At 44.4% G+C, this 23,046-nt stretch overlaps 1 protein-coding gene across 2 annotated transcripts in view; it reads right to left on the bottom strand.

The window, feature by feature from the left end:
* The window catches only part of LOC117353568, a 312,994-nt gene that overhangs the window by 147,386 nt on the left and 142,562 nt on the right, over positions 1-23,046 (bottom strand). For both annotated transcript variants that reach the window (XM_033929657.1, XM_033929658.1), the window contains one exon: positions 3,340-3,456. In XM_033929657.1, the coding sequence (XP_033785548.1) occupies positions 3,340-3,456 (117 nt within the window). The remainder of the gene's footprint in view (positions 1-3,339; positions 3,457-23,046) is intronic.

Below are 23,046 nucleotides of genomic sequence, written 5' to 3'. Positions count from 1 at the left end.
CTGGGCAGCCTGTATATGTGGACTAATGCTTGTCAAGCAAAAATCTTGATCGGTAACTTTTAGATCATTTCAATGAGATGCGGGAAAACTTTTTTTTACACTGTGGTTGTATGGAATCCTTAGAGCCACTTAAAGTATTGTTTCATACTGTACTCAGTCGATCAATCCTGTTATATGAGGTTTTGAATATTTTTGTATAGTCAATCATGATATTTTCTATTTACTTTCTTTCATTTAATATATTGTTATACAGGTTTGGAAGAAGACATTCTGATTGTTTTAGAGGGAAAATGGCTCCATTTACTCACGATTTTAGAAAAGCCCAACAGAGAATGCGGGAGGAAGAAGGCTGCTGGACTGCACAATCCGTGACTGCGCATGTTCCCTCACAGTAGGAAGGAGGGAGTGAAAGGGAAAGAGATGCTGGGCCAAGGGGATGAAGAGGGAGACAAATATTGAACCTACAGCAGGAAAGAGAAAGGTGAGAAGAACAGGCAGGTGAACCAGATGCTGGAAGCGGGGGGAGAAAGAGGGCAAGAAGCTAGATGGGGTTGGAGAGCAGAGACACATTGGCGTGGAAGAGATGGGAAATCTGGACATAGAAAGGTAACAGAAACAGAGGGGAAATTATGTGCATGGGGATATAGGGATGGAGATCTGATAAGTTCTGATTCAGGGCATCAGAACACAGGCAGAGTCAGCACACAGGCGGTTCTGAACGCAGGCCAGGTCGGCACACTGTGTGCGGATCTAGGCCTGTGTGTGGATCTAGGCCTGTGTTTGGATCTGAGGCCCTGTTTCTCATTCCCTTTCCCTTCTTGCCATGCAGCCATTCTAAGTAAAGGAATAATACTAGCATTTTGTCACAAGACTTTTGTCACATATTAACCTGACACACATTTACCCTTTTTCCTTATCTTGTATAAGCATCCCTTATATGGGCAACAATCAGACTTTGCCTACAGCTTAAGGCTAAGGAGCATGCATTATAACCTTTGGACTGTCACATGCTTATCTTATTTGAGCTGTCTTTATTTGGTAAGTACATCAGCTGACAGGCATTGCACAGGCATTGCATATGTGCAAAGACTCAGGCCCTGTCCACGTGTTAATCAGGCCCTTGTCTAAGTGCTGAGTTGGAGGATGATCATGAGGTAATCACAAGGTAAAAAGCATGTACCTATCTTTGTATCCACCAATGTAAAACCATGTACCTTTGTACCCACCAATCATGAGATTTGTAAACGAGGGAGTTACTATGATGTCATTAGCTTAGAAGCATAATAAATAAGGACTCAGAGCTAGCCCTTACTAGCGCCTCCTCCCGATTCTAAGATTGGCATTCCTACATATATGGACACAGGGGGGGCAATGCCGGACACAGGAGGAAGTATACAGATACAGAGGGGGAGATATTAGAAATGTAGAAAATAGGAACACAGAAGGGAGATGGTTTGTGCAGATGGGATCAGATGGTTTGCGGAAACGGGGCAGGAACAGGGACCGAGCTCACGGGGACGGGGACAAATTTTTTCCCCCATGTCATTCTCTAGTTCCGACACTGCTCCTGCAGAAGCGTTCGCAAAAGATTTCGCTAAATTCATGAAGGCCGAAGAATACATCGCGCAACAAGTGTTTAACTGTGACGAGACCAGATTGTTCTGGAAGAAGATGCCAAGATGACCTACATCACCCAGGAGGAGAAAGCTATGCCCGGTCACAAACCTATGAAGGAGAGATTTATCCTTTTTGCTGTATGCAAACGCAAGTGGCGATCTAAACATTAAACCATTAATCGTCTACCAATTCGAGAACCCTCGTATGTTCAAACAGCCTCATATGTTCAAACAGGGTTGGATCACAAGGAGCTTGTTTTCGGAATAACTGCATGAGGCTTTCGCTCCTGCTGCTAAGAAATACCTTATGGAAAATCATCTACCTGAGAAGTGCCTTCTTCTGGTTGGCAATGCACTGGCACATCCTCCAAGTTTGGTTGACGATATGGACACTGAGTACGACTTCATTAAGGTTGTGTTCCTCCCTACCCCCAACATGTCTCCTCTTCTGCAGCCCATGGTCCAGCAAGTGATCTTGAACTTCAAGAAGCTGTACACTAAAGGACTATTCACCAGGTGTTTTAATGTAACCAAAGAGATGTCTTTGACCCTGAAAGAATTCTGGAAGAACCATTTCAGCATTGTTCATTGCATCAACCTCATCAACAAAGCCTAGGAAGACGTCACATTCCGGACCTTGAATTCAGCTTGGAAGAAACTTTGGCCTCAATGCGCTGCTGAACAAGATTTCGAAGGATTTGAGCCCCCTGTTGTGGAGGAAATCGCGTCCCTGGGCAAGAGCATGGGTCAAGGAACTGGTCGAGGGTTATGAGGAGGAGCTGACAACGGACAAACTTGCTGAAATCCAGCATTAGCAGCAAAAGGTGCTTACTAAGGAGCAGTCATCAGAGGAAGAAGGTGAAAAGGAGGAGATTAGAAGTGATGTGTTAAAAGCCATCATAGAAAAATGGAATGAGTGCCAGGATGTCTTTGATAAGAACCACCCCGACAAAGCTGTCATGAACAGAGTGACGTACATGCGCAGGAAAAGACTAGACATATTAGATCAGTTATTTGGTGCAGTCTGGTTTACCAGCTAAACGGATGAAAAAAGGAGAAACCCCTGACCCAGAAGAAATCACAAGAGAAAAAAAAACACCTGAAGGAGAACGTCCCTCCATTGCGGAGCCGGACTCTCCCTTAAAACAGTAACCTCATGCAAGGTTGGTTTTCTCTGTTGTTCAAGCTTGTCTCAGTGTTACTCAAGGTTTTTACATTTTGTTTACTATTACACTGAGTATTCTATGATATAATCAATCATTTTTATGCTTGAAAATCTGAAAAAATAAATATTTACTATCATTTCACTTATTTCCAATGGGGAAATTAGATTTGAGTCACGACCAGAGTTTTGGAACAAATTATGGTCGTGACCAGAGGTTCTACTGTAATGTCTTTTCAGCAAATTAGACCTGCAGAATGAGTGGGGCAGGCAGAGGTACACTCATAAGCATGGTTTGGTCTGCCATAAGTTTCTGGAAGGTTTAAAATGCTGGGCAGTATCTGCACCAGGGTCTGTTAGTAATGCCGCCTGAGTATGGTAAGCTGATATCCTGCTTTTTTCTCAGAGAATACTTTCTTTCAGATTTTCCATGCCAGTGAAAGACACAAGAGGACTGGATAAACTCTATTATATAAACATAGGTTAACCCCCCCCCCAAAAAAAAAATAAAAACATACAACCTAAATAATCTTAGTTAAAATGTGTAAATATTGTACCTACTTTGTATGCTTTAACTCCTTCATCCTTCTCTATATCTTGTGCCATTCGTCTAAGAAATTGGATTCGGTCTTCTTTAATGCCCGGTGGAGTTTTTAGTAAGAATGGAAATTCTTTGCCCTATTAAAATAAGTTAAAAGACATAATTATCTATACTTATAAGGTTAAAAACTAATTTAATCTAAACTGAGATTACTGCATCATTCCAATACCATTCAGTTCAAGACGATTTACATAAAAAAGAAGCCATAATAATTCTATGGGAAAATATAATTCCTTGGATAAAAAGACATCCTTACAATTCTTTAACTAAAAGTACTAACTTTACAAGCTAGCATATAAAAATGTTTTCAACATTCTATGAAATTTCCAATAACTAACTTCTGTCCTATTTGTATAGGTAAATCATTCAAAATCACAATTACAGCATATGTAAAAAGAATTAGATGTTTTAAATGTATACCTCTAAAAGGGGGAAACTGCAATAAAAATGTATCTACTCAGTCTATTAGATGAATAACGCAAACGTGAAAAGAACAAAGTGAGATGTTTGGAAGCCTCTGTCTGTATAATATGATGAATCAGACAGTTCTAAACTCTATATGTTTCTCTATACGTAGCTAATGAAGTTTCTTATAAAATATAGAAACACTATTGTATCTCTTCAGACCACATATCAATCTCATTGCAGTTTTTTTAATCCCCTGCATTTTTTTTTTCTACCATTTGTGGGTTTAAGTTCAAATATAAAGAATTATAATAATCAAGTTGTAATAATATTAACATCTGAACCACCAATGCAAAATGATGTTCAAAGAAATAAGATTTCACCAATCTCAACTGTTTCATTACATACATGGTTTTCTTCCATAAATCTGCGATTTGATCCTTGTATGTCAAGGAAGGGTACAAAATAACCCCTAATACTTTGTTCATTTATTTATTAAATTTTCTATACCGTTCTCCCAGGGGAGTTCAGAACTGTTTGCATGAATTTATTCAGGTACTTGAGCATTGTTCCCTGCCATGGTAGGTTCACAATCTATCTAATAATGTACCTGGGGCAATGGAAGAGCAGGTGCAGCATGGGTGTACAGGGTGCTGAGGCTGCAGCTTCAACTATGCTGCTGCATTCTTAGACGCAGTATAGTAAAAGAGCATGGCAAACATTGGCAAAGAATAGCTAAGAAAGCATGGTAAAACAACGTGATAAAACATGATATGACGAGACACAGCATGGCGAGTATAGTTTGGCAAAACATAGCACAGCAAACATAGTATTACAAATATGGTTAATATAGTATGTCACAAATTGGCAAAAATGGAAAAACAAGCTTGCATGACAAAATATACAGCATGGAAGACATGGAATGGCAAACATGGCATGAGAGATCGTAGCATGGCAGACAGTGTGGCAGACACAGTATGGTAAATATGGCTTATGGTATAGTAGGTATTTTCAATTTCAAAAACCCAATACAAAAGAATATAAATAATCCAAATTACAAAATCTCTTGATATTTACACAAAGTATCACATTGACAGATGTTTTAAAACAGAAAGAGCTGAATGTAAACCAAGTGTTCCTTTCAACTTCTACACATTGAATGTTTTATGTTTTATTTAGGAAAGCAAAAAGAGAATTTGAAGAGAGACTGGCGGGGGAAGCAAACTTCAAATCATTCTTCAGGTACGTTAAGGGGAAGCAACCAGCAAGGGAGGAAGTGGGACCCTTGGATGATGGGGACAGAAAGGGAGTGGTAAAAGAAGAAAAGGAGATAGCTGACAGGCTAAATAAGTTCTTCACGTCAGTCTTCACGAGGGAGGACACAACCAACATTCCGGAACCTGAGGAGATCGTAAAGGGGGAGCAGGATAAAAATCTGGTTCAACTAGAGGTAAGCAAGGTGGATGTCCTCCGGCAGATAGACAGGCTAAAGAGCGACAAATCGCCAGGTCCAGATGGCATTCACCCAAGGGTACTCAAGGAACTAAGGAACGAAATAGCTGAACCACTTCGACAAATATGCAACCTATCCTTAAACTGGACACGGACAAGAGGACATGAAATGAAGCTAAGGGGGGGCAAGTTCAGGACTAATATCAGGAAGTTCTGCTTCACACAGAGAGTGGTTGACATCTGGAATACTCTCCCAGGGGAGATTATTGCGGAATCGACAGTCCTAGGCTTCAAAAGCAAACTAGATGCATATCTCCTTGAGAGAGGCATATAAAGATATGGTTGGCTATAAAATAAGCCAGGTGTATACCTAGCAGGGCCTCCGCGTGTGCGGATCGCCGGACTTGATGGACCGAAGGTCTGATCCGGAGATGGCGCTCCTTATGTTCTTATGGAGAGATTCCGGAAGACTGGAAAATAGCAAATGTTACGCCCATCTTCAAGAAAGGCTCAAGGGGAGACCCAGGAAACTACAGGCCGGTGAGCTTGACCTCGGTCCCGGGAAAGATGATGGAAGCACTGATTAAAGACAGCATCTGGGAACACATCGACAACTATGGGCAGCTAAAGTCGAGCCAGCATGGCTTCTGCAAGGGCAGGTCATGCCTCACAAACTTATTATACTTCTTTGAGGGGGTAACCAGCCAGGTGGATAAAGAGGAATCCATAGATATCATTTACCTTGACTTCCAAAAAGCCTTCGACAAGGTGCCACATGAAAGACTACTAAGGAAGCTATGGAACCACGGGGTGCAAGGGGAGGTCCACCGATGGATCAAAAACTGGTTGGCGGACAGGAAACAGAAGGTTGGAGTAAAGGGCCATTACTCAGACTGGCAATGGGTCACGAGCGGAGTTCCGCAGGGGTTGGTGCTGGGACCGCTACTTTTCAACATATTCATTAACGACCTGGAGGCAGGAACAAAATGTGAGGTTATTAAATTTGCGGATGACACCAAACTATATCGCAAGGTAAATAACATGGAGGACTGCGAAGATCTCCAAAAAGATCAGACAACACTGGAAGAATGGGCCAAAAAATGGCAAATGAGTTTCAACATAGGGAAGTGCAAAGTCGTACATATAGGGGGAAAAAAAACAATGTTCACTTACAAAATGGGGGGATCAGCGCTAGAGGTGAGCGACCTTGAAAGAGACCTGGGAATGATGGTAGACACAACATTGAAGGCGTCGGTGCAGTGTGCAACAGCCTCAAGGAAAACAAACAAAATGTTGGGTATCATTAAGAAGGGTATCACGACCAGAAAGAAGGAAGTCATCCTGCCACTGTATCGTGCTATGGTGCGCCCGCACCTGGAGTACTGTGTTCAATTCTGGTCGCCGTACCTCAAGAAGGACATGGAGGTACTTGAGAGAGTTCAAAGAAGAGCAACTAAGCTAATAAAGGGTATGGAGGACCTCTCATATACTGACAGACTGAAAAGGCTAGGGCTTTTCTCCCTGGAAAAGCGGAGACTTAGAGGAGACATGATAGAAACCTTCAAGATCATGAAGGGAATAGAAAAAATAGACAGGGACAGATTTTTCAAATTAAGGGGGATCACAAGGGGGCACTCAGAGAAATTGAAAGGGGAGAAGTTTAGAACAAACGCTAGGAAGTTCTTTTTCACACAGAGGGTGGTGGATACATGGAACGCACTACCGGAGGATGTGATAAACAGGAGCACGCTACAGAGGTTCAAAGAAGCTTTGGATAGGTACTTGGAAGACAAAGGGATTGAGGGGTACAGATAAGAGTAGAGGTAGATTATAGGGATGGGATTAGAGGTAAGTTATAAAATTAATCAGGGATCACTGTTCAGGCACTAGACCTGATGGGCCGCCGCGGAAGCGGACCGCTGAGCAAGATGGACCTCTGGTCTGACTCAGCGGGGGCAACTTCTTATGTTCTTATTTAAAATTTGATATAACGCTTTAAATAAATCATCAAAGTGGTGTACAATGTTAAGACTGTTAAAATCCTGGGAAAGACATCAAACAACAAGACTTTACTGACTTACAAAATACAAATTGGATTAGGGGGAAGTACAATGGCCAGGATTCGCTAAGCTGCCCGATCAGGCCCGATTCGGGCAGGTCCAACGAATTCAGGAAACAAAAATATGCAGATGGGGGCAACTGGAGGAACGCCCCCATCTGCCTGCACGGCTCACGCATGCGCGATCGGTGTGCATACGCAGACTGTACAGATCTGTCCCAGCCGGGACTTTTTTTTTTTAAAACTTTTAAAACTTTTGCAGCCGTGGGTTTAACCCGCTTTGGGTTAAACCCACGGTATTGCACAGGCGTTCGGGGCAGGCAGGCATGTTCGGGCCCGACTCTCCTGCTTCCATGCAGCAGCCTCTTCCCTCCTTCCCTTCAGTGCGAGCCCGTGGGTACAGCCCTGCTTTAAATCTGCGGGCTCGCACTGGAGGGAAGGTAGCAGAGCGAGGGGGAGTAGAGAGGACATGTCAGGCAGGCATTCGGGGCAGGCAAGCCCAAGGGTGCAGAAACGCGAGAGCTAGGGCAGGCAGATCGGGGTATGCAGGCAGATCAAAACAGGCAGAGCAGGGCTGCAGGAAGCGTTCGGGGCTACAGGAGATTGGGGCTGACAGGGCAGAGAGCAGGGCTTCAAAAGAACAGGAGAGTCGGAAGGACGTTTTCGACTGCTCCCCAGCAGTCGCTTCTTCCGTTGATCGGCCAGCCCTGTCAGATGTGAAATTTTGTGTAGTGAATTGCGTCGCTGTCCAATTTGCATGCGTTTCTCCTCATTTGCATGCACAGATTCGAAGCAGATTGCAGGAAAGGTAAGTGAATCAGGCCGGAGGGAAATTTGCATGTTAAGGGGTCGCAAACCGATCGGTACATGATCTGTTTGCTTAGTGAATCTAGCCCAATGTGTAAGCGAGGGCCCTCAGTTCATAAGGTTGAAAAATTTGACCAGTCCTTGCAATGGAGAATCAGTAGAGACTTCAACCTAACAGATACAGGCCCAGATTCACTAAGGATAGCGATTCAATTGCTGTTGGCAGATTCCTGGCCGATTTTAAAACAGTGATTGATTCACTATCTTTTTTGCATGACTTGCACTCAGTGAGCGATTGAGTCGGGCAGAACCCTGACAGTAGTGACAATAGAAGCCTTCTGTCACTGCTGTCAGGGACTTATGCCGGTTTTCTGTTTTAATCGGGCAGATATTTTGCATGTATTACACATGCAAAATAACTGCCCAATTTTAAAAAGAAAATTTTTTAAGGCCCCCCCAACACAACAAAGTGCCCCTTCCCCAAACCAATGGCGAATCAGGGGACTTCCTTAGTCTACTCTGTAAGGAAGTCCCTGATTGACTCAGGTGCCTCAGGCCCTTCCTAAGGGAGGAGCCTGAGACATCTGAGCCAATCAGGGCCTTAGGCCTCTCCCCAGGGTTTTAGGCCCATCCCTCCTGCCGTTTGTATTTTTTGGGGGGGAGGGGGAAGAAAAGGGATCGATGGCAGGAGGAAGTGGAAATCCCTCCTACCATAATTTTGAGGTGGCTGTGGTGGCATCGGGCATTGGAGGGTGGCATTTTTGGGGGATTCGTGGAAGGGGGAGGAGCACCTAGTCACGTGGGGGAGGGCTTTTTTTCAAATTTATTTTTAATCATGCAAAGTATCTGTGCCATTTAAATAAACAGGCAGACCTCTCGGTAACACAGGTCTGCAGCAGTCGGATCTTAGGATAGTAAAACCCGATTCAAAATAGCCAAGCGATTGTTAGTGAATCAATCACTTGGCTATTTTGCATGGTGTTTTACTACTTTGCATGGGTGGATAGGATTGGAGAGGAGATTGATTGGGCAGCAGTTTAGTGAATCAGGGCGGGGAATGATCGCAAAAGGTTTTGCGATCGTCATTACAGGATAGAAACATAGAAACATAGAAGATGTAGGCAGAAAAGGGCCATAGCCCATCAAGTCTGCCCACTCTAATAACCCCCCCCCTTGATTTTACCCCCCTAGAGATCCCACATGTGTATCCCATTTCTTTTTAAAATCTGGCATGCTGCTGGCCTCAATCACCTGAAGTGGAAGTTCATTCCAATGATCAACCACCCTTTCGGTGAAGAAAAACTTCCTGGTGTCGCCATGAAATTTCCCACCCCTGATTTTCAGCGGGTGCCTTCTTGTGGCCTAGGGACCTTTAAGAAAGATGCGGCCTGTGATATATTTAAACGTTTCAATCATGTCTCCTCTCTCTCTACGTTCCTCGAGTGAGTATAGCTGCAATCTGTTCAGCCTTTCCTCATACGGGAGTTCTTTGAGCCTCGGGACCATCCTGGTGGCCATTCGTTGAACCAACTCAACTCTCAGCACATTTTTTGGTAATGTGGCCTCCAGAATTGTACACAATATTCTAGATGAGGTCTCACCATGGATCTGTACAACGGCATTATAATAATAATAATAATAACTTTTATTTTGTATTCCGCCATACCCAGAGAGTTCTAGGCGGTTCACAGCAATTAATAATGTTACAAAAGAAGATACCATTGGGAAATTAACATTTTTTGGAATGAACATGTCATTTAGGTTGACAAGAATTAACATTTTTTGGGGTGTACAGGTCAATGAAGTTGACAGAATATCCAATGGAGTACAATAGGAAAATACAAGAGTGTACAATAGGAGGGAAAAAAGCTGGTCAGAGAAGTTGGTTGGTTTGGAGGGTACATTGGGGGGGGGAAGGTGGAGGTTCATGTGTATTGAAGGGAGTAGAAGGAGTGAGAGGGAGAGTTAGGGATTCTGTCTATGGAATAAGTGAGTTTTGAGTTTTTTTCTGAAGTCCAGGTAAGTGGGGGCATCAAGTATAAATTGGGCAAGCCATGAGTTTAGTTTGGCCGCCTGGAAGGAGAAGGTTTTGTCGACGAATCGTTTGAGTTGACATAGTTTTAGGGAGGGGAAGGCGAATAGATGAATTCTGCGAGAGTTCTTATTATTGTGATCTAATTTGAAGTGGGGGATGAGGTAGCTTGGGGATAGACCAAACACCGTTTTGTAGCTGAGGCATGCGAACTTGAATAGTACTCTGGATTCAAATGGTAGCCAGTGCAGTTTATGGTAGTAAGGGGTGATATGTTCCCATTTGTTTAGGCCATATATAAGGCGGACGGCCGTGTTCTGAATCAGTTTTAGTCTCCTGGTGGTTTTCTTCATGGAGCCTAGGTAAATGATGTTGCAATAATCGAGGATGCTGAGAATGGAGGATTGTACTAACAGTCGGAATGAGTTGTCATCAAAGTATTTTTTTATGGTGCGGAGTTTCCAGAGCGCCGAGAAGCATTTCCTGACGGTAAGATCGGTGTGCTTCTCAAGGGAAAGGTGTTTGTCTAGGGTGACTCCTAGTATTTTTAGGGTTTGTTCTAGGGGGAAGTCCGATCCATTCACTTGAATTGAGGTATCTTTGATTTTATCGTTGGGGGAGGCCAGGAAGAATTTAGTTTTGTCGGGGTTTAGTTTTAATCTATTGGATAGCATCCAGAATTCTATCTGCCTGAGTAAGTGTGATATAGAGTTAAGCAGCTCTAGGGTGAAACTAGTTAGTGGGATGATTATTGTGATATCGTCTGCATAAATGAAGAATTTGAGCTTTAAGCTGTTCAGGAGGTTTCCCAGGGAGACGAGATATATGTTGAATAGGGTGGGGGAAAGTGGTGAGCCCTGGGGAACACCACAAGAATTGTCCCAACTGTGGGAGAGAGAGTTGTTCTTGATCACTCTATAAGATCTGTTTTTTAGAAACCCGTTGAACCAGCTAAGAACCTGTCCGGAGATGCCGATGTGCGCAAGGGAGTTTAGGAGAGTGGTGTGGTCGACTAGGTCAAAAGCACTGCTTAGGTCAAGTTGCAAGATTAGGGCGCTGGAACCCTGGCTGAAGAGTGAGTGCAAATAGTCGAGTAGAGAGGCTATGATGGTTTCGGTGCTGTGGCCAGAGCGAAAGCCTGATTGGTTGTCGTGTAAGATGTCGAATTTGTCCAGATATGTGGTGAGTTCAGCATTTACTGCCCCTTCGGTTATTTTGGTGACTAGCGGGATGCTGGCGATAGGTCTGTAATTAGATGGGATGTTGGGAGGTTCTTTTGAGTTTTTTATAATTGGAGTTATCAAGATGTGGCCTTGTTCTGCTGGGAAGTTTCCGGCGGATAGTAGAGCGTTGGCCCATGTCAGCATGTTGGCTTTGAAGTGGATTGGGGCAGTTTTCATGACATTTGGGGGGCACGTATCCAGTCTGCAGTAGGAGTTATTGTATTTGTTGTAGTATTTGTTAAAGGATTGCCAGTCTATGGCTGTGAAATGGTTCCAACTTAGGTCGGTTCTGGATCCTAGATTGCAGTTGGATGTGTTTGTGTCATTGAGGATAGGAAAGTACTCGTGGGATTGGCAGGGGGCGTTATAGATGATCTTAATTTTTGTATTTTGGAATTGAAGAAGTCTGCTAGGATGCTGGCTGTTAAAGTGGATTCCTCCTGGGTGTAAGTGAGAGTCTCGAGGTTGTAGAGGTCGTTGACCAGGTTGAAAAGGTTTCTACTGTTTGTCACGTTTCCTATTTTTTGGGCGTAGAAATTTTTTCGTTTTTCCTTGGTGAGGTTTTTGTAGATTTTTACTTTTGATCTCCACACAACCCTGTGGCTTCGGGCTTTCGGCTGACGAAACTCCTACGGATACAACCCATCATTTGTCTTGCCTTTGATGAAGCCTTCTCCACCTGGATTGGCAGTTTTCATGTCTTCGCTAATGATCACCCCTAAGTCATGTTCTGCCTTAGTCCTAGCTAAGGTCTCATCATTTAGTGTGTAAGTTCTGCATGTATTTTTGCTGCCAAGGTGCATTACCTTACATTTTTTAGCAATGAAGCTTAGCTGCCAAGTCGAGGACCAATGTTCCAATAGAAGTAGGTCCTGCGTCATTCTGTTGGGCAAAGTGCTCTTACTTACTATGTTGCATAGTTTGGCGTCATCGGCAAATAATGTGATTTTACCTTGAAGCCCCTGAGTCAGGTCTCCTATGAATATGCTGAACAGGATCGGGCCTAAGACCGAGCCCTGCGGCACTCCACTGATCACCTCCGACATTTTGGAAAGGGTACCATTTACCACCACTCTCTGAAGTCTACCGTTTAGCCAATCCTTGATCCATGCAGTTAATGTTTCTCCCAATCCCATCGATTTCATCTTGCTCAATAACCGGCAGTGTGGGACGCTATCAAAAGCCTTACTGAAGTCCATGTACACAACGTCTAGGGACTCCCCCGCATCCAGCTTTCTTGTTACCCAGTCAAAGAAGCTAATTAGATTGGATTGGCAGGACCTTCCCCTGGTAAATCCATGTGTCAGTTTTGAGAAGTTATATCTGCTGTTTATATTTTGCACTATATTTGTCTATTTTTCTATAGTTACTGAGGTGACCGAGCTTGCAGAGATGGGGCGGAAACAGGGCTTTAAAATTTTAGTCCTAGTAGTTTGCCGGTCCACAAAATAATTATTTTATTTCTGCCGGTTCACGGGTGTAAAAAGGTTGAAAAACACTGATGTAGAGTATGCCGGCTTTCTTTTTCGCCCAGCCTCACGTGTTCAAAAAGCCCACGCTTGCGCGGCTACTCGAGTTGATCAATCTTCTCCTCTCTTACAACTTCCTGTTTCCGGTTGCGTCAGAGGAGAATATTGAACAAATGAGCACCCGCATGTGCAGCTGGGCGAAAAAGAAAGCCGGCATATTCTACATCTAAGGTGAGATGGAGGGAGAGAGATGGCGAAACACTGCAATCGGTCGGGTGTCTGCTGTTTTTGTATCACTGCCTGCCTGCGCTCATGTTCCAGATCTTCCTGCATTTTTAGTGTGCACAATTGACCTGATTCGAGCTATAGGTGAACATGGTGGACACGTCATTGCAAGGGAGGACAAGTCAATTGATTTATTTTATGTTCTGTTTTTACTACAGGGCAGAGGCACTGAAACAGATTCTCAGTGCAGTAGTAGTAGTGGCAGGACTCTCTTCTGTCTTCATGGCGTTTCGCAGTACTGAGGCTTATATGGATGCTGCGGGGACGGTGACGGGGCAGTGAATGGGATGGCAGTGGCGGTGACAGTGACAGGGCAGTGACGGGGATGGTGGGCCAGGGACGGTGCAGTGACGGGGACAGATTTTTTCCCCGTGTCATTCTCTAATTGTTACATCGTTATTGCTTATACAGTTATTTTTTAGGTTTTTAATTTTTGAATCAAAATATATAGCTTGGTCCTTCGAGGTGGGTAACTTCGTGTTAGAAACATAGAAACATAGATGACGGCAGAAAAGGGCTGTAGCCCATCAAGTCTGCCCACTCTACTGTCCCACCCCATTAAGTCAGAGTGCTTCTCGACCCACATAGAGATCCCACGTGGATGTCCCATTTATTCTTAAAGTCGAGCACGCTAGTGGCCTTGATCACCTGCACCGGTAGTTTGTTCCAGTGATCCACCACCCTTTCTGTAAAGAAATACTTCCTGGTGTCACCACCAAATCTCCCTCCTCTGAGTTTGAGCGGGTGCCCCCTTGTGACTGAAGGTCCCTTAGGAAAGAATATGTCGTTTTCCACCTCGACACGACCCGTGATGTACTTAAATGTCTCAATCATGTCACCCCTCTCCCTGCGCTCCTCTAGAGAGTAGAGCTGCAACTTGCCCAGTCTTTCCTCGTATGAGAGACCCTTGAGTCCGGAGACCATCCTAGTGGCCATTCGCTGGACCGACTCAACTTGAAGTACATCTTTACGGTAATGTAGCCTCCAGAATTGCACACAGTACTCCAGATGAGGTCTCACCATGGCTCTTTACAGTGGCATTATGACTTCAGGTTTACGGCTGATGAAGCTTCTATTGATACATCCCATCATTCGCCTTGCCTTGGATGAGGCCTTCTCTACCTGTTTGGCAGCCTTCATGTCTGCACTAATGATTACTCCCAAGTCCCGTTCTTCTGAGGTCATAGCTAGTGTTTCTCCTGCGCCATACCATCCGTGAGATCGCTTTCACCTACTATATTACACAGTTTGGCGTCGTCGGCAAACAGCGCTATTTTTCCCTGAAGCCCTCGGGTCAAGTCCCTTATGAATATGTTAAAAAGGGATGGTCCCAGGACTGAGCCCTGCGGCACTCCGCTAGTCACTTCCGATGTCTCAGAGAGGGTACCATTGACCACCACTCTCTGAAGTCTTCCACTTAGCCAATCGTTGACCCATGCAGTTAGTTTCTCACCTAACCCCATCGATTTCATCTTGTTTAATAGTCTACGGTGTGGGACACTGTCAAAAGCTTTACTGAAATCCAAGTATACTATGTCCAGAGACTCTCCCGAGTCTAGCTTTCCTGTCACCCAATCAAAGAAGCTGATGAGATTGGACTGGCATGACCTGCCCCTAGTGAATCCATGTTGACAGGGATCCCTCAGATTCCCCTCATCCAATATAATGTCTAATTTCCCTTTAAGTAGAATTTCCATGAGTTTACACACTATTGATGTGAGACTTACTGGTCTGTAATTCGCAGCCTCCGCTCTGCAACCCTTTTTGTGCAGAGGAACAACATTGGCAGTTTTCCAGTCCAGGGGGACCCTCCCCGAACTTAGGGAGAGATTGAAGAGCATGGCTAACGGTTCTGCCAAAACATCGCATAGCTCTCTGAGCACTCTTGGGTGCAGATTGTCCGGTCCCATGGCTTTGTTCACCTTGAGTCTTGACAGTTCTCTGTAAACATCAGCTGGTGTGAACTCAAACTCCTGAAATGGGTCATCCATGCTTTGCTTTGCATCCAGCCGAGGCCCGTGCCCTGGTGCCTCGCAGGTAAAGACTGAACAGAAGTAATCATTCAGTAGTTTGGCTTTATCGGAGTCAGTTTCCACATAATTCCCGTCTGGCGTTCTAAGGCGTACTATCCCGTTTGTGTTCTTTTTCCTGTCGCTAACGTATCTGAAGAAGGATTTGTCCCCTTTCTTGATGTTCTTCGCTAGAGTTTCTTCCATACGAAGTTTGGCCTCCCTGACTGCTGTTTTGACCGCTGCAGACTTTGTCCTGTACTCAATGTTTGCTTCTTTTTTCCCCCATGCGTTTGTATGCTCTTTTCTTCTCCTTGACGAGGTATGATACCTCATCTGTGAACAATTGGGGTTTCCTTTTTCTTTGTTGTTTGGTTACCGATTTTATGTAGCGGATAGTTGCCTCATGAAGGATCGATTTCAAGGTTGTCCACATAGCTTCCACATTATCAGTTACTTCTTGAACTTGCAGCGTCTGGTAGACGAAATCTCCCATGCGTGTGAAGTCCGTGCCCCAGAAATTGAGTACCCTTGTTTTTGTTTGTGATCTAGGGAAGCCTTTCTTAAGGTTAAACCATACCATGTTATGGTCACTGGTGGCTAGCGTCTCTCCCACTGAGACGTCCGAGACGCTTTCCCCATTCGTAAGTACCAGGTCCAGGATGGCCTGGGCCCTAGTGGGCTCTAGTACCATTTGTTTGAGCCGTATTCCCTTCATGGATGTTAATATCCTTCTGCTATCACAAGCTGTCGCTGATAGTGTGTTCCATTCTACATCAAGCATGTTGAAGTCTCCTAATAGAACAGCCTCCCCCCGTAAGGTAATATTCTCAATGTCTTCAATTAATTCTGCGTCCTTTTCCTCCGATTGTCTCGGAGGTCTGTATACCACACCAAGGTACAGGCATTTTTCTCCACCTCTGGCCAAGTTTACCCAGATGGATTCCCCAGTATATTTGACATCTGTGATCCTGGTTGTCTTAATGTTCTCTTTGATATAAAGTGCTACCCCACCACCTAACTTACCCTCTCTATCTTGTCTAATCAGGTTGTATCCTGGTATGGTTATATCCCACCCATGAGAGTCTGTGAACCATGTTTCGGATATAGCTGCTATGTCTATGTCTGCATTAACTATTTCTGTTTCTAGTTCTAGAAATTTATTCCCTAGGCTGTGTGCGTTAACATACATAGCTCTCCACTCTTTCTTTTTGCTAAGCTCATGTTGTGAGCCACCCATTTGAGTCAAATTGTCTCCTAGCGATTCGCTCGCAGTAGGGGTACTTACCTCAGACCTAGAAACGTAATGTCGGTTCGCTACATCAGGATCGTTACTTACTGCTCCGGTGTAAAAGTGGGTACCCACCCCCGACTTACCTAGTTTAAAGCCCTTCAAAGTAGGCGGGCTAGTCTGTGTCCGAAGACATTCTTACCTCTGTTGGTCAGGTGGAGTCCGTCTGGTCCCTGTAGTCCCTGTAGTGTCTCTCCGTGATTCAGGAATCCAAAGTTCATCTCCTGGCACCATCGTTGTAGCCACTCATTCGTCTTCAGGATGCGTTCGTCCCTGTCCCTTCCTCTGCCCCTAACAGGAAGAATGGAAGAGAATACTACCTGTGCTCCTATCTGCTTCAGTCTCTTTCCCAGAGCTCCAAAGTCTCTCACTATGTCCTCCAGGGTGTTCTTGGCAGTGTCATTCGTTCCGACGTGGATGAGCAGCATGGGGAAGTGGTCCTGGGGCCTGAGAAGTCTATCGAGACAGGTGGTCACATCTCTTATTCTGGCTCCGGGCAGACAGCAGACCTCCCTCAAGGTGTGGTGTAGTGGGTGGTGTCAAATAGGTTTGTGACTATGTTGAATAACTCTTTTGTATTGATTCCTTGTGAACCTTTGCATGGTAAGTTAATTTTGGTGGAGTAGAACGCTTTGCGTTTGTCTTTTATCAGTTGTTTGTAGGTTTTTATGTAGGCTCTCCATTTGTTGCGGTCTGTCAGTTCTCCTGTTTTATTCCAAATCCTTTCTAGTCGCCTAGCTGTTTGTTTCATTTTTAATAGTTCTGTGTCGAACCATTTGTTGTATTTGTTTGCGTTGCTTTTGCTTTTATGTATTGGGGCGATTTTATCTAGGATGGAAGTACTGGTTGTATTCCAATGGTTCCTCTATTACTGTATGCGGTTTGTATTCTGACCAGTATTCTTCTGGATTAATATAACCTCTTGTTTGATGTTCTTTTTTTATCATCAGACGTGTTTTAGATTTTCGGTGTGACTAGATCAGCTTAAAATATTAGGTGAAGTGGTCGGACCAGATGTCGTGATGCCAGGTGCCTTCAGTCAGAGAGATGATTGGGTCAAGGTTTTCCTTTGTGGACATGGCAACTAGGTCTAAATGATGGCCTTTTTCGTGAGTTTGTGTGGGTACGGGGATGTTGTAGTTGAGTAGAGTTAGGAAGTTTTTAAGCTCTATTGCGTCTGTGTTGTTCTCTTCGTCTAGGTGTAAATTTATGTCCCCTGTGATGATGTTGTAGTTGGGGCTGATAGAATTGTGCAGGACGAATTCGCAGAAGTCTTCTTTGGCTTTGGACCAGCTTTTAGGCGGGATGTAGAATAGTATGCTGGATAAGGATTCTTCTAGCTGGGTATTATTGATTTTACAGACTAGGATTTCTAGGTTGTTGGTCATTTTAGAATCTAGAAGTTCGAACTCGAATCCTTCTTTAAGGATTATGGCTAATCCTCCTCCTTTTTTTCCTGTGCGGTTTAACGTAAGGATTTTGAAATTGTTTGGTAGAAGATCAGATATAATAGGATCATCTTCAGATAGTAACCAAGTTTCAGTTAGAAAGAGGCAGGCTATTTGTTTGCTGGTGATCCAGTCATTTATGAGGAATGCCTTGTTTCTAACAGATCTGGTATTAAGATATGCACATGGGATGGAGGTGGTTGCAGCATTTACTGTTGAGTTAGTGGTTTTGATGGATTTTATTTCCCTTGTTCTTTTTTTAAGGGTATGGTGGTGTCTTTTTTTTATATGAGATTACATTAATATGATTTGTAGTGTCTTCTTGCAGGTTGGTGATGTAGGGGAAGGATAGAACAGGGTGGTGGATGGATTGTAATTGAGGGTAGAGAGAGTGAACGTCTTTGATGTTACTGCTTATTAGGTAGATCAGTAGGAGATTCATGATTGGGAGGTAGATTGAGTATTCCTGAAGTCCTGAGGCAGGGGAAGGTTTTGTTTCCCTATAATTTTTTTTTTTTTTTTTGTGACCTGGGAAAGGAAGGTGCTCAAGGAGACCTGGCTAGCTGATCCAGGTGGGATTAGTTCTTAGGAGATCCAGGTAGTAGCGACTAATAATTGGGCATGTTTCTAATAGATATTCCTGCAACTGATTAATGTGTCACTTGCCGCAACCTCAAATTTTCCCCAATGGACAAAATGCAGCCTACAATCCCATGTATCCTTTAACACGACTCCCCCTTCATTGGGGAGAGAGGTATACTCAGTAACTTGTGCCACCAAGGAAATGCTGTTGGAATTTGGCATCCATGCAATACCACTTTGTCATAGTCTTTGCAGACGACACAAAACTCTGCCGGGCAATCAGATCGCAGGAGGACAGTGAGGAACTCCAGAGCGACTTGTGTCGGTTAGAAAAATGGGCGGAGAAATGGCAGATGAAGTTCAACGTGGAGAAATGCAAGGTAATGCATTTAGGCAGTAAAAATAAGGAATACGAGTACAGAATGTCAGGTGCAACTCTGGGAAAAAGTGAACAAGAAAGGGATCTGGGTGTACTGATAGATAGGACCCTGAAGCCGTCGGCACAATGCGCGGCAGCGGCAAATAAGGCAAATAGAATGTTGGGCATGATAAAGAAAGGAATCTCGAGTAGATCGGAGAAAGTTATAATGCCGCTTTATAGGGCAATGGTCAGACCCCACTTGGAATACTGCGTCCAACATTGGTCTCCCTACTTAAAGAAGGATATAAAACTGCTGGAGAGGGTGCAGAGACGAGCAACTAAACTAGTGAAGGGTATGGAGAAACTGGAATATGAGGATCGACTTAAAACACTGGGATTGTTCTCCCTTGAGAAAAGGAGACTGCGTGGGGATATGATCGAAACCTTCAAAATACTGAAAGGAATCGACAAATTAGAGCAGAAAAAACTATTTACATTGTCCAATTTGACACGGACAAGAGGACATGAAATGAAGCTAAGGGGGGGCAAGTTCAGGACTAATATCAGGAAGTTCTGCTTCACACAGAGAGTGGTTGACATCTGGAATACTCTCCCAGGGGAGATTATTGCGGAATCGACAGTCCTAGGCTTCAAAAGCAAACTAGATGCATATCTCCTTGAAAGAGGCATATAAAGATATGGTTGGCTATAAAATAAGCCAGGTGTATACCTAGCAGGGCCTCCGCGTGTGCGGATCGCCGGACTTGATGGACCGAAGGTCTGATCCGGAGATGGCGCTTCTTATGTTCTTATGTTCTTACCCGGAGGGGAACCTATAGGCATCCCAATAGTCCATTAGCATCCTAGTGGCATTGGGTATGAGGAGTACCTATTCTGAACTTTTGGGCTGCTCATAAGCAAGCACTGAGCTGGGACTGCTTTATCATTTAATTCGGAGACTCAGTGATTACCTCCGAGGGCTTTTAAAAAAAAAAAAAAAAATATCTGCACTGTCGGGTCCTCAAGAGAATGACATGATGACAAAATTCATCACCGTTCTCGTCCCCGCGGATAACCGCGGGAAACTATCTTCATATCATTCTTTAAGGAGAGAGGAAAGAATCAGAGTATAATTGGGCATAACCACTGACTCGCCAGCTTTGCTTTGAAGAATGTTGGTGTAGAAGGACCAAGATTGAAATAGTCACTAGAAAATGACATGGTTATCCGCAGGGACGGGAACGGTGATGAATTTTGTCACCGTGTCTTTCTCTCACTCAGATCCAGAGCCACTATCTGGTCAACCTCTAGTATCACCAAGAATGAGGCCGAATTGCCTGCTCATAAAGACCCTAACTGGGAGAGCAATGACATAGAATGAAAGAGATGAAGCAGGAAACTATAGGCCGGTAAGCCTCACTTCGGTTGTTGGAAAAATAATGGCAATGTTGCTAAAAGAAAGGATAGTGAACTTCCTAGAACCTAATGGGTTACAGGATCCGAGGCAACATGGCTTTACAAAAGGTAAATCGTGCCAAATGAACCTGATTGAATTTTTTGATTGGGTGACCAGAGAATTCGATCGAGGACATGTGCTAGATGTAATTTACTTAGATCTCAGCAAAGCCTTTGATACAGTTCCTCATAGGAGGCTCTTTAAATTTAAAAGGCTGAAGTTAGGACCCGAAGTGGTGAACTGGATTAGAAACTGGTTGTCGGACAGACGCCAGAGGGTGGTGGTTAATGGAAGTCGCTCAGAGGAAGGAAAGGTGAGTAGTGGAGACCCTCAGGTTTCGGTACTGGGCCGATCCTATTCAATATGTTTGTAAGTAACATTGCTGAAGAGTTAAAAGGAAAAAAGTTTACCTTTTTGTGGCTGATATCAAAATTTGTAACAGAGTAGACACTGAGGAGGGAGTGGAAAACATGAAAAAGGATCTGCAAAAGTTAGAAGAATGGTCTAGTATCTGGCAACTAAAATTCAATGCAAAGAAATGCAGAGTAATGCATTTGGGGATTAGTAATTGGAAGGAACCGTATATAACAAGAACAGTTGCAGAACGAGACTTAGGGGTGATCGTCAGTGAGGAACCGTATATAACAAGAACAGTTGCAGAACGAGACTTAGGGGTGATCGTCAGTGAGGACATGAAGGCTGCCAATCAAGTGGAGCAAGCTTCTTCCAAGGCAAGACAAATCATAGGTTGCATACGCAGGGGTTTCGTCAGCCGTAAGCCCGAAGTCATTATGCCTTTGTATAGATCCATGGTGAGACCGCACCTGGAGTACTGCGTGCAATTCTGGAGGCCACATTACCGTAAGGATGTGCTGAGGCTGGAATCGGTCCAGAGAATGGCCACCCGGATGGTCTCGGGACTGAAGGATCTCCCGTACGAAGAACGGTTAGATAAATTACAGCTATATTCGCTCGAGGAGCGCAGGGAGAGGGGAGACATGATCGAGACGTTCAAGTATCTCACGGGCCGCATCGAGGTAGAAGAAGATATCTTCTTTTTCAGGGGTCCCACGGCAACAAGAGGACACCCGTGGAAAATCAGAGGCGGGAAACTGCACGGTGACACCAGGAAATTCTTTTTCACCGAAAGGGTGGTGGATCGCTGGAATGGTCTTCCACTTCAGGTGATTGAGGCCAACAGCGTGCCTGATTTTAAGACCAAATGGGATCGACACGTGGGTTCTATTCGCAAAGTAAAGGCAGGGGAGGGTCATTAGGGTGGGCAGACTGGATGGGCCTTGGCCCTTATCTGCCGTCGATTTCTATGTTTCGATTTCTATGTTTATGTTGGGAGGTGAAAGGCTGATATACACGGATGGGGTGAGTGTCCGAAGATCTAAAGGCAAAAAAACAGTGTGACAAGGCGGTGGCTGCTGCCAGAAGGATGCTGAGCTGTATAAAGAGAGGCGTAGACAGTAGAAGGTGCTGATGTCCCTGTACAGGTCATTGGTGAGGCCGCATTTGGAGTATTGTGTTCAGTTTTGGAGACCGTATCTGGCGAAGGACATAAGAAGAAGAGGTCCAGAAGAGGGCGACAAAAATAATAGTAGGTTTGCGCCAGAAGACGTATGAGGAGAGACTGGAAGCCCTGAATATGTATACCCTAGAGCAGGGGTAGGGAACTCCGGTCCTCGAGAGCCGTATTCCAGTCGGGTTTTCAGGATTTCCCCAATGAATCTTTAGGAGATCTATGCACTGCTTTCAATGCATATTCATTGGGGAAATCCTGAAAACCCGACTGGAATACAGCTCTCGAGGACCGGAGTTCCCTTCCCCTGCCCTACAGGAAAGGAGTGACAGGGAAGATATGATTCAGATGTTCAAATATTTGAAAGGTATTAACATAGAACAAAATCTTTTCCAGGGAAAGGAAAATGGTAAAACCAGAGGACATACTTACGGAGAGGGTGGTAGATGCCTGGAATGCGCCGAGAGAGTTGGTGGAGAAGAAAACGATGACAGAGTTCAAAGAAGTGTGGGATGAACACAGAGGATTTAAATCAGAAAATAATAGTAAGTAAGTATTGAAGAACTAAGGCCAGTACTAGGCAGACTTGCACGGTATGTGTCTGTATATGGCCTTTTGGTTGAGAATGAGCTAGGGAGGTCTTCAATGGCTGGAAGGGTGTAGATAGGCTGGAGTGAGCTTTGACGGAGACTTCAGCAGTTGGAACCCAAGCATAGTACCGGGTAGAGCTTAGGATTCTTGCCCAGAAATAGCCAAGAAGAAAAAAGAAAATTAAAACATTAAATTTTATCAGGTTGGGCAGACTGGATGGACCGTTCGGGTCTTTATCTGCCATCATCTACTATGTTACTAGAAGCCAAAATCTCTTCCTCCCTGTCTTCATCAGACTGGATCCCCAACCCTGGAGCTTGGCTTTGTTGCAGGACACAGGTGCTCCAAACAGGAGAAAACCGCAACGCTACAGCTGCCAAGACCCCTGAGGGGTTAACGTGGTTGCTGTAATCAAGTACACTTTGTTTATCATGCTGATAAGTTCCAGAGCAAAATACCAACAAAGGGCCCTGCTGGTGCTTCCATGTCTCCCTCCTAGGTGTTCTCAGTAATGGCACAGCTGCGCTATGCCAGGGCCGTACAATCGGCATTTTCCAGCTGTGACCAGGATTTCTGACCTGGAACTTGGACTGTCTGGAAACCCAAACCAACAGAGGTACAAGGGAAGGATAAGCCCACGGCTCTCGCACCCCCCCTCTTCCATACACA

The sequence above is a fragment of the Geotrypetes seraphini genome, chromosome 2 (genome assembly GCF_902459505.1).
Source record: "Geotrypetes seraphini chromosome 2, aGeoSer1.1, whole genome shotgun sequence".
Lineage (NCBI taxonomy): Eukaryota > Metazoa > Chordata > Amphibia > Gymnophiona > Dermophiidae > Geotrypetes > Geotrypetes seraphini.
Note: the sequence above shows the minus strand (reverse complement) of the source record. Positions and strands in the feature narration are given on the sequence as shown.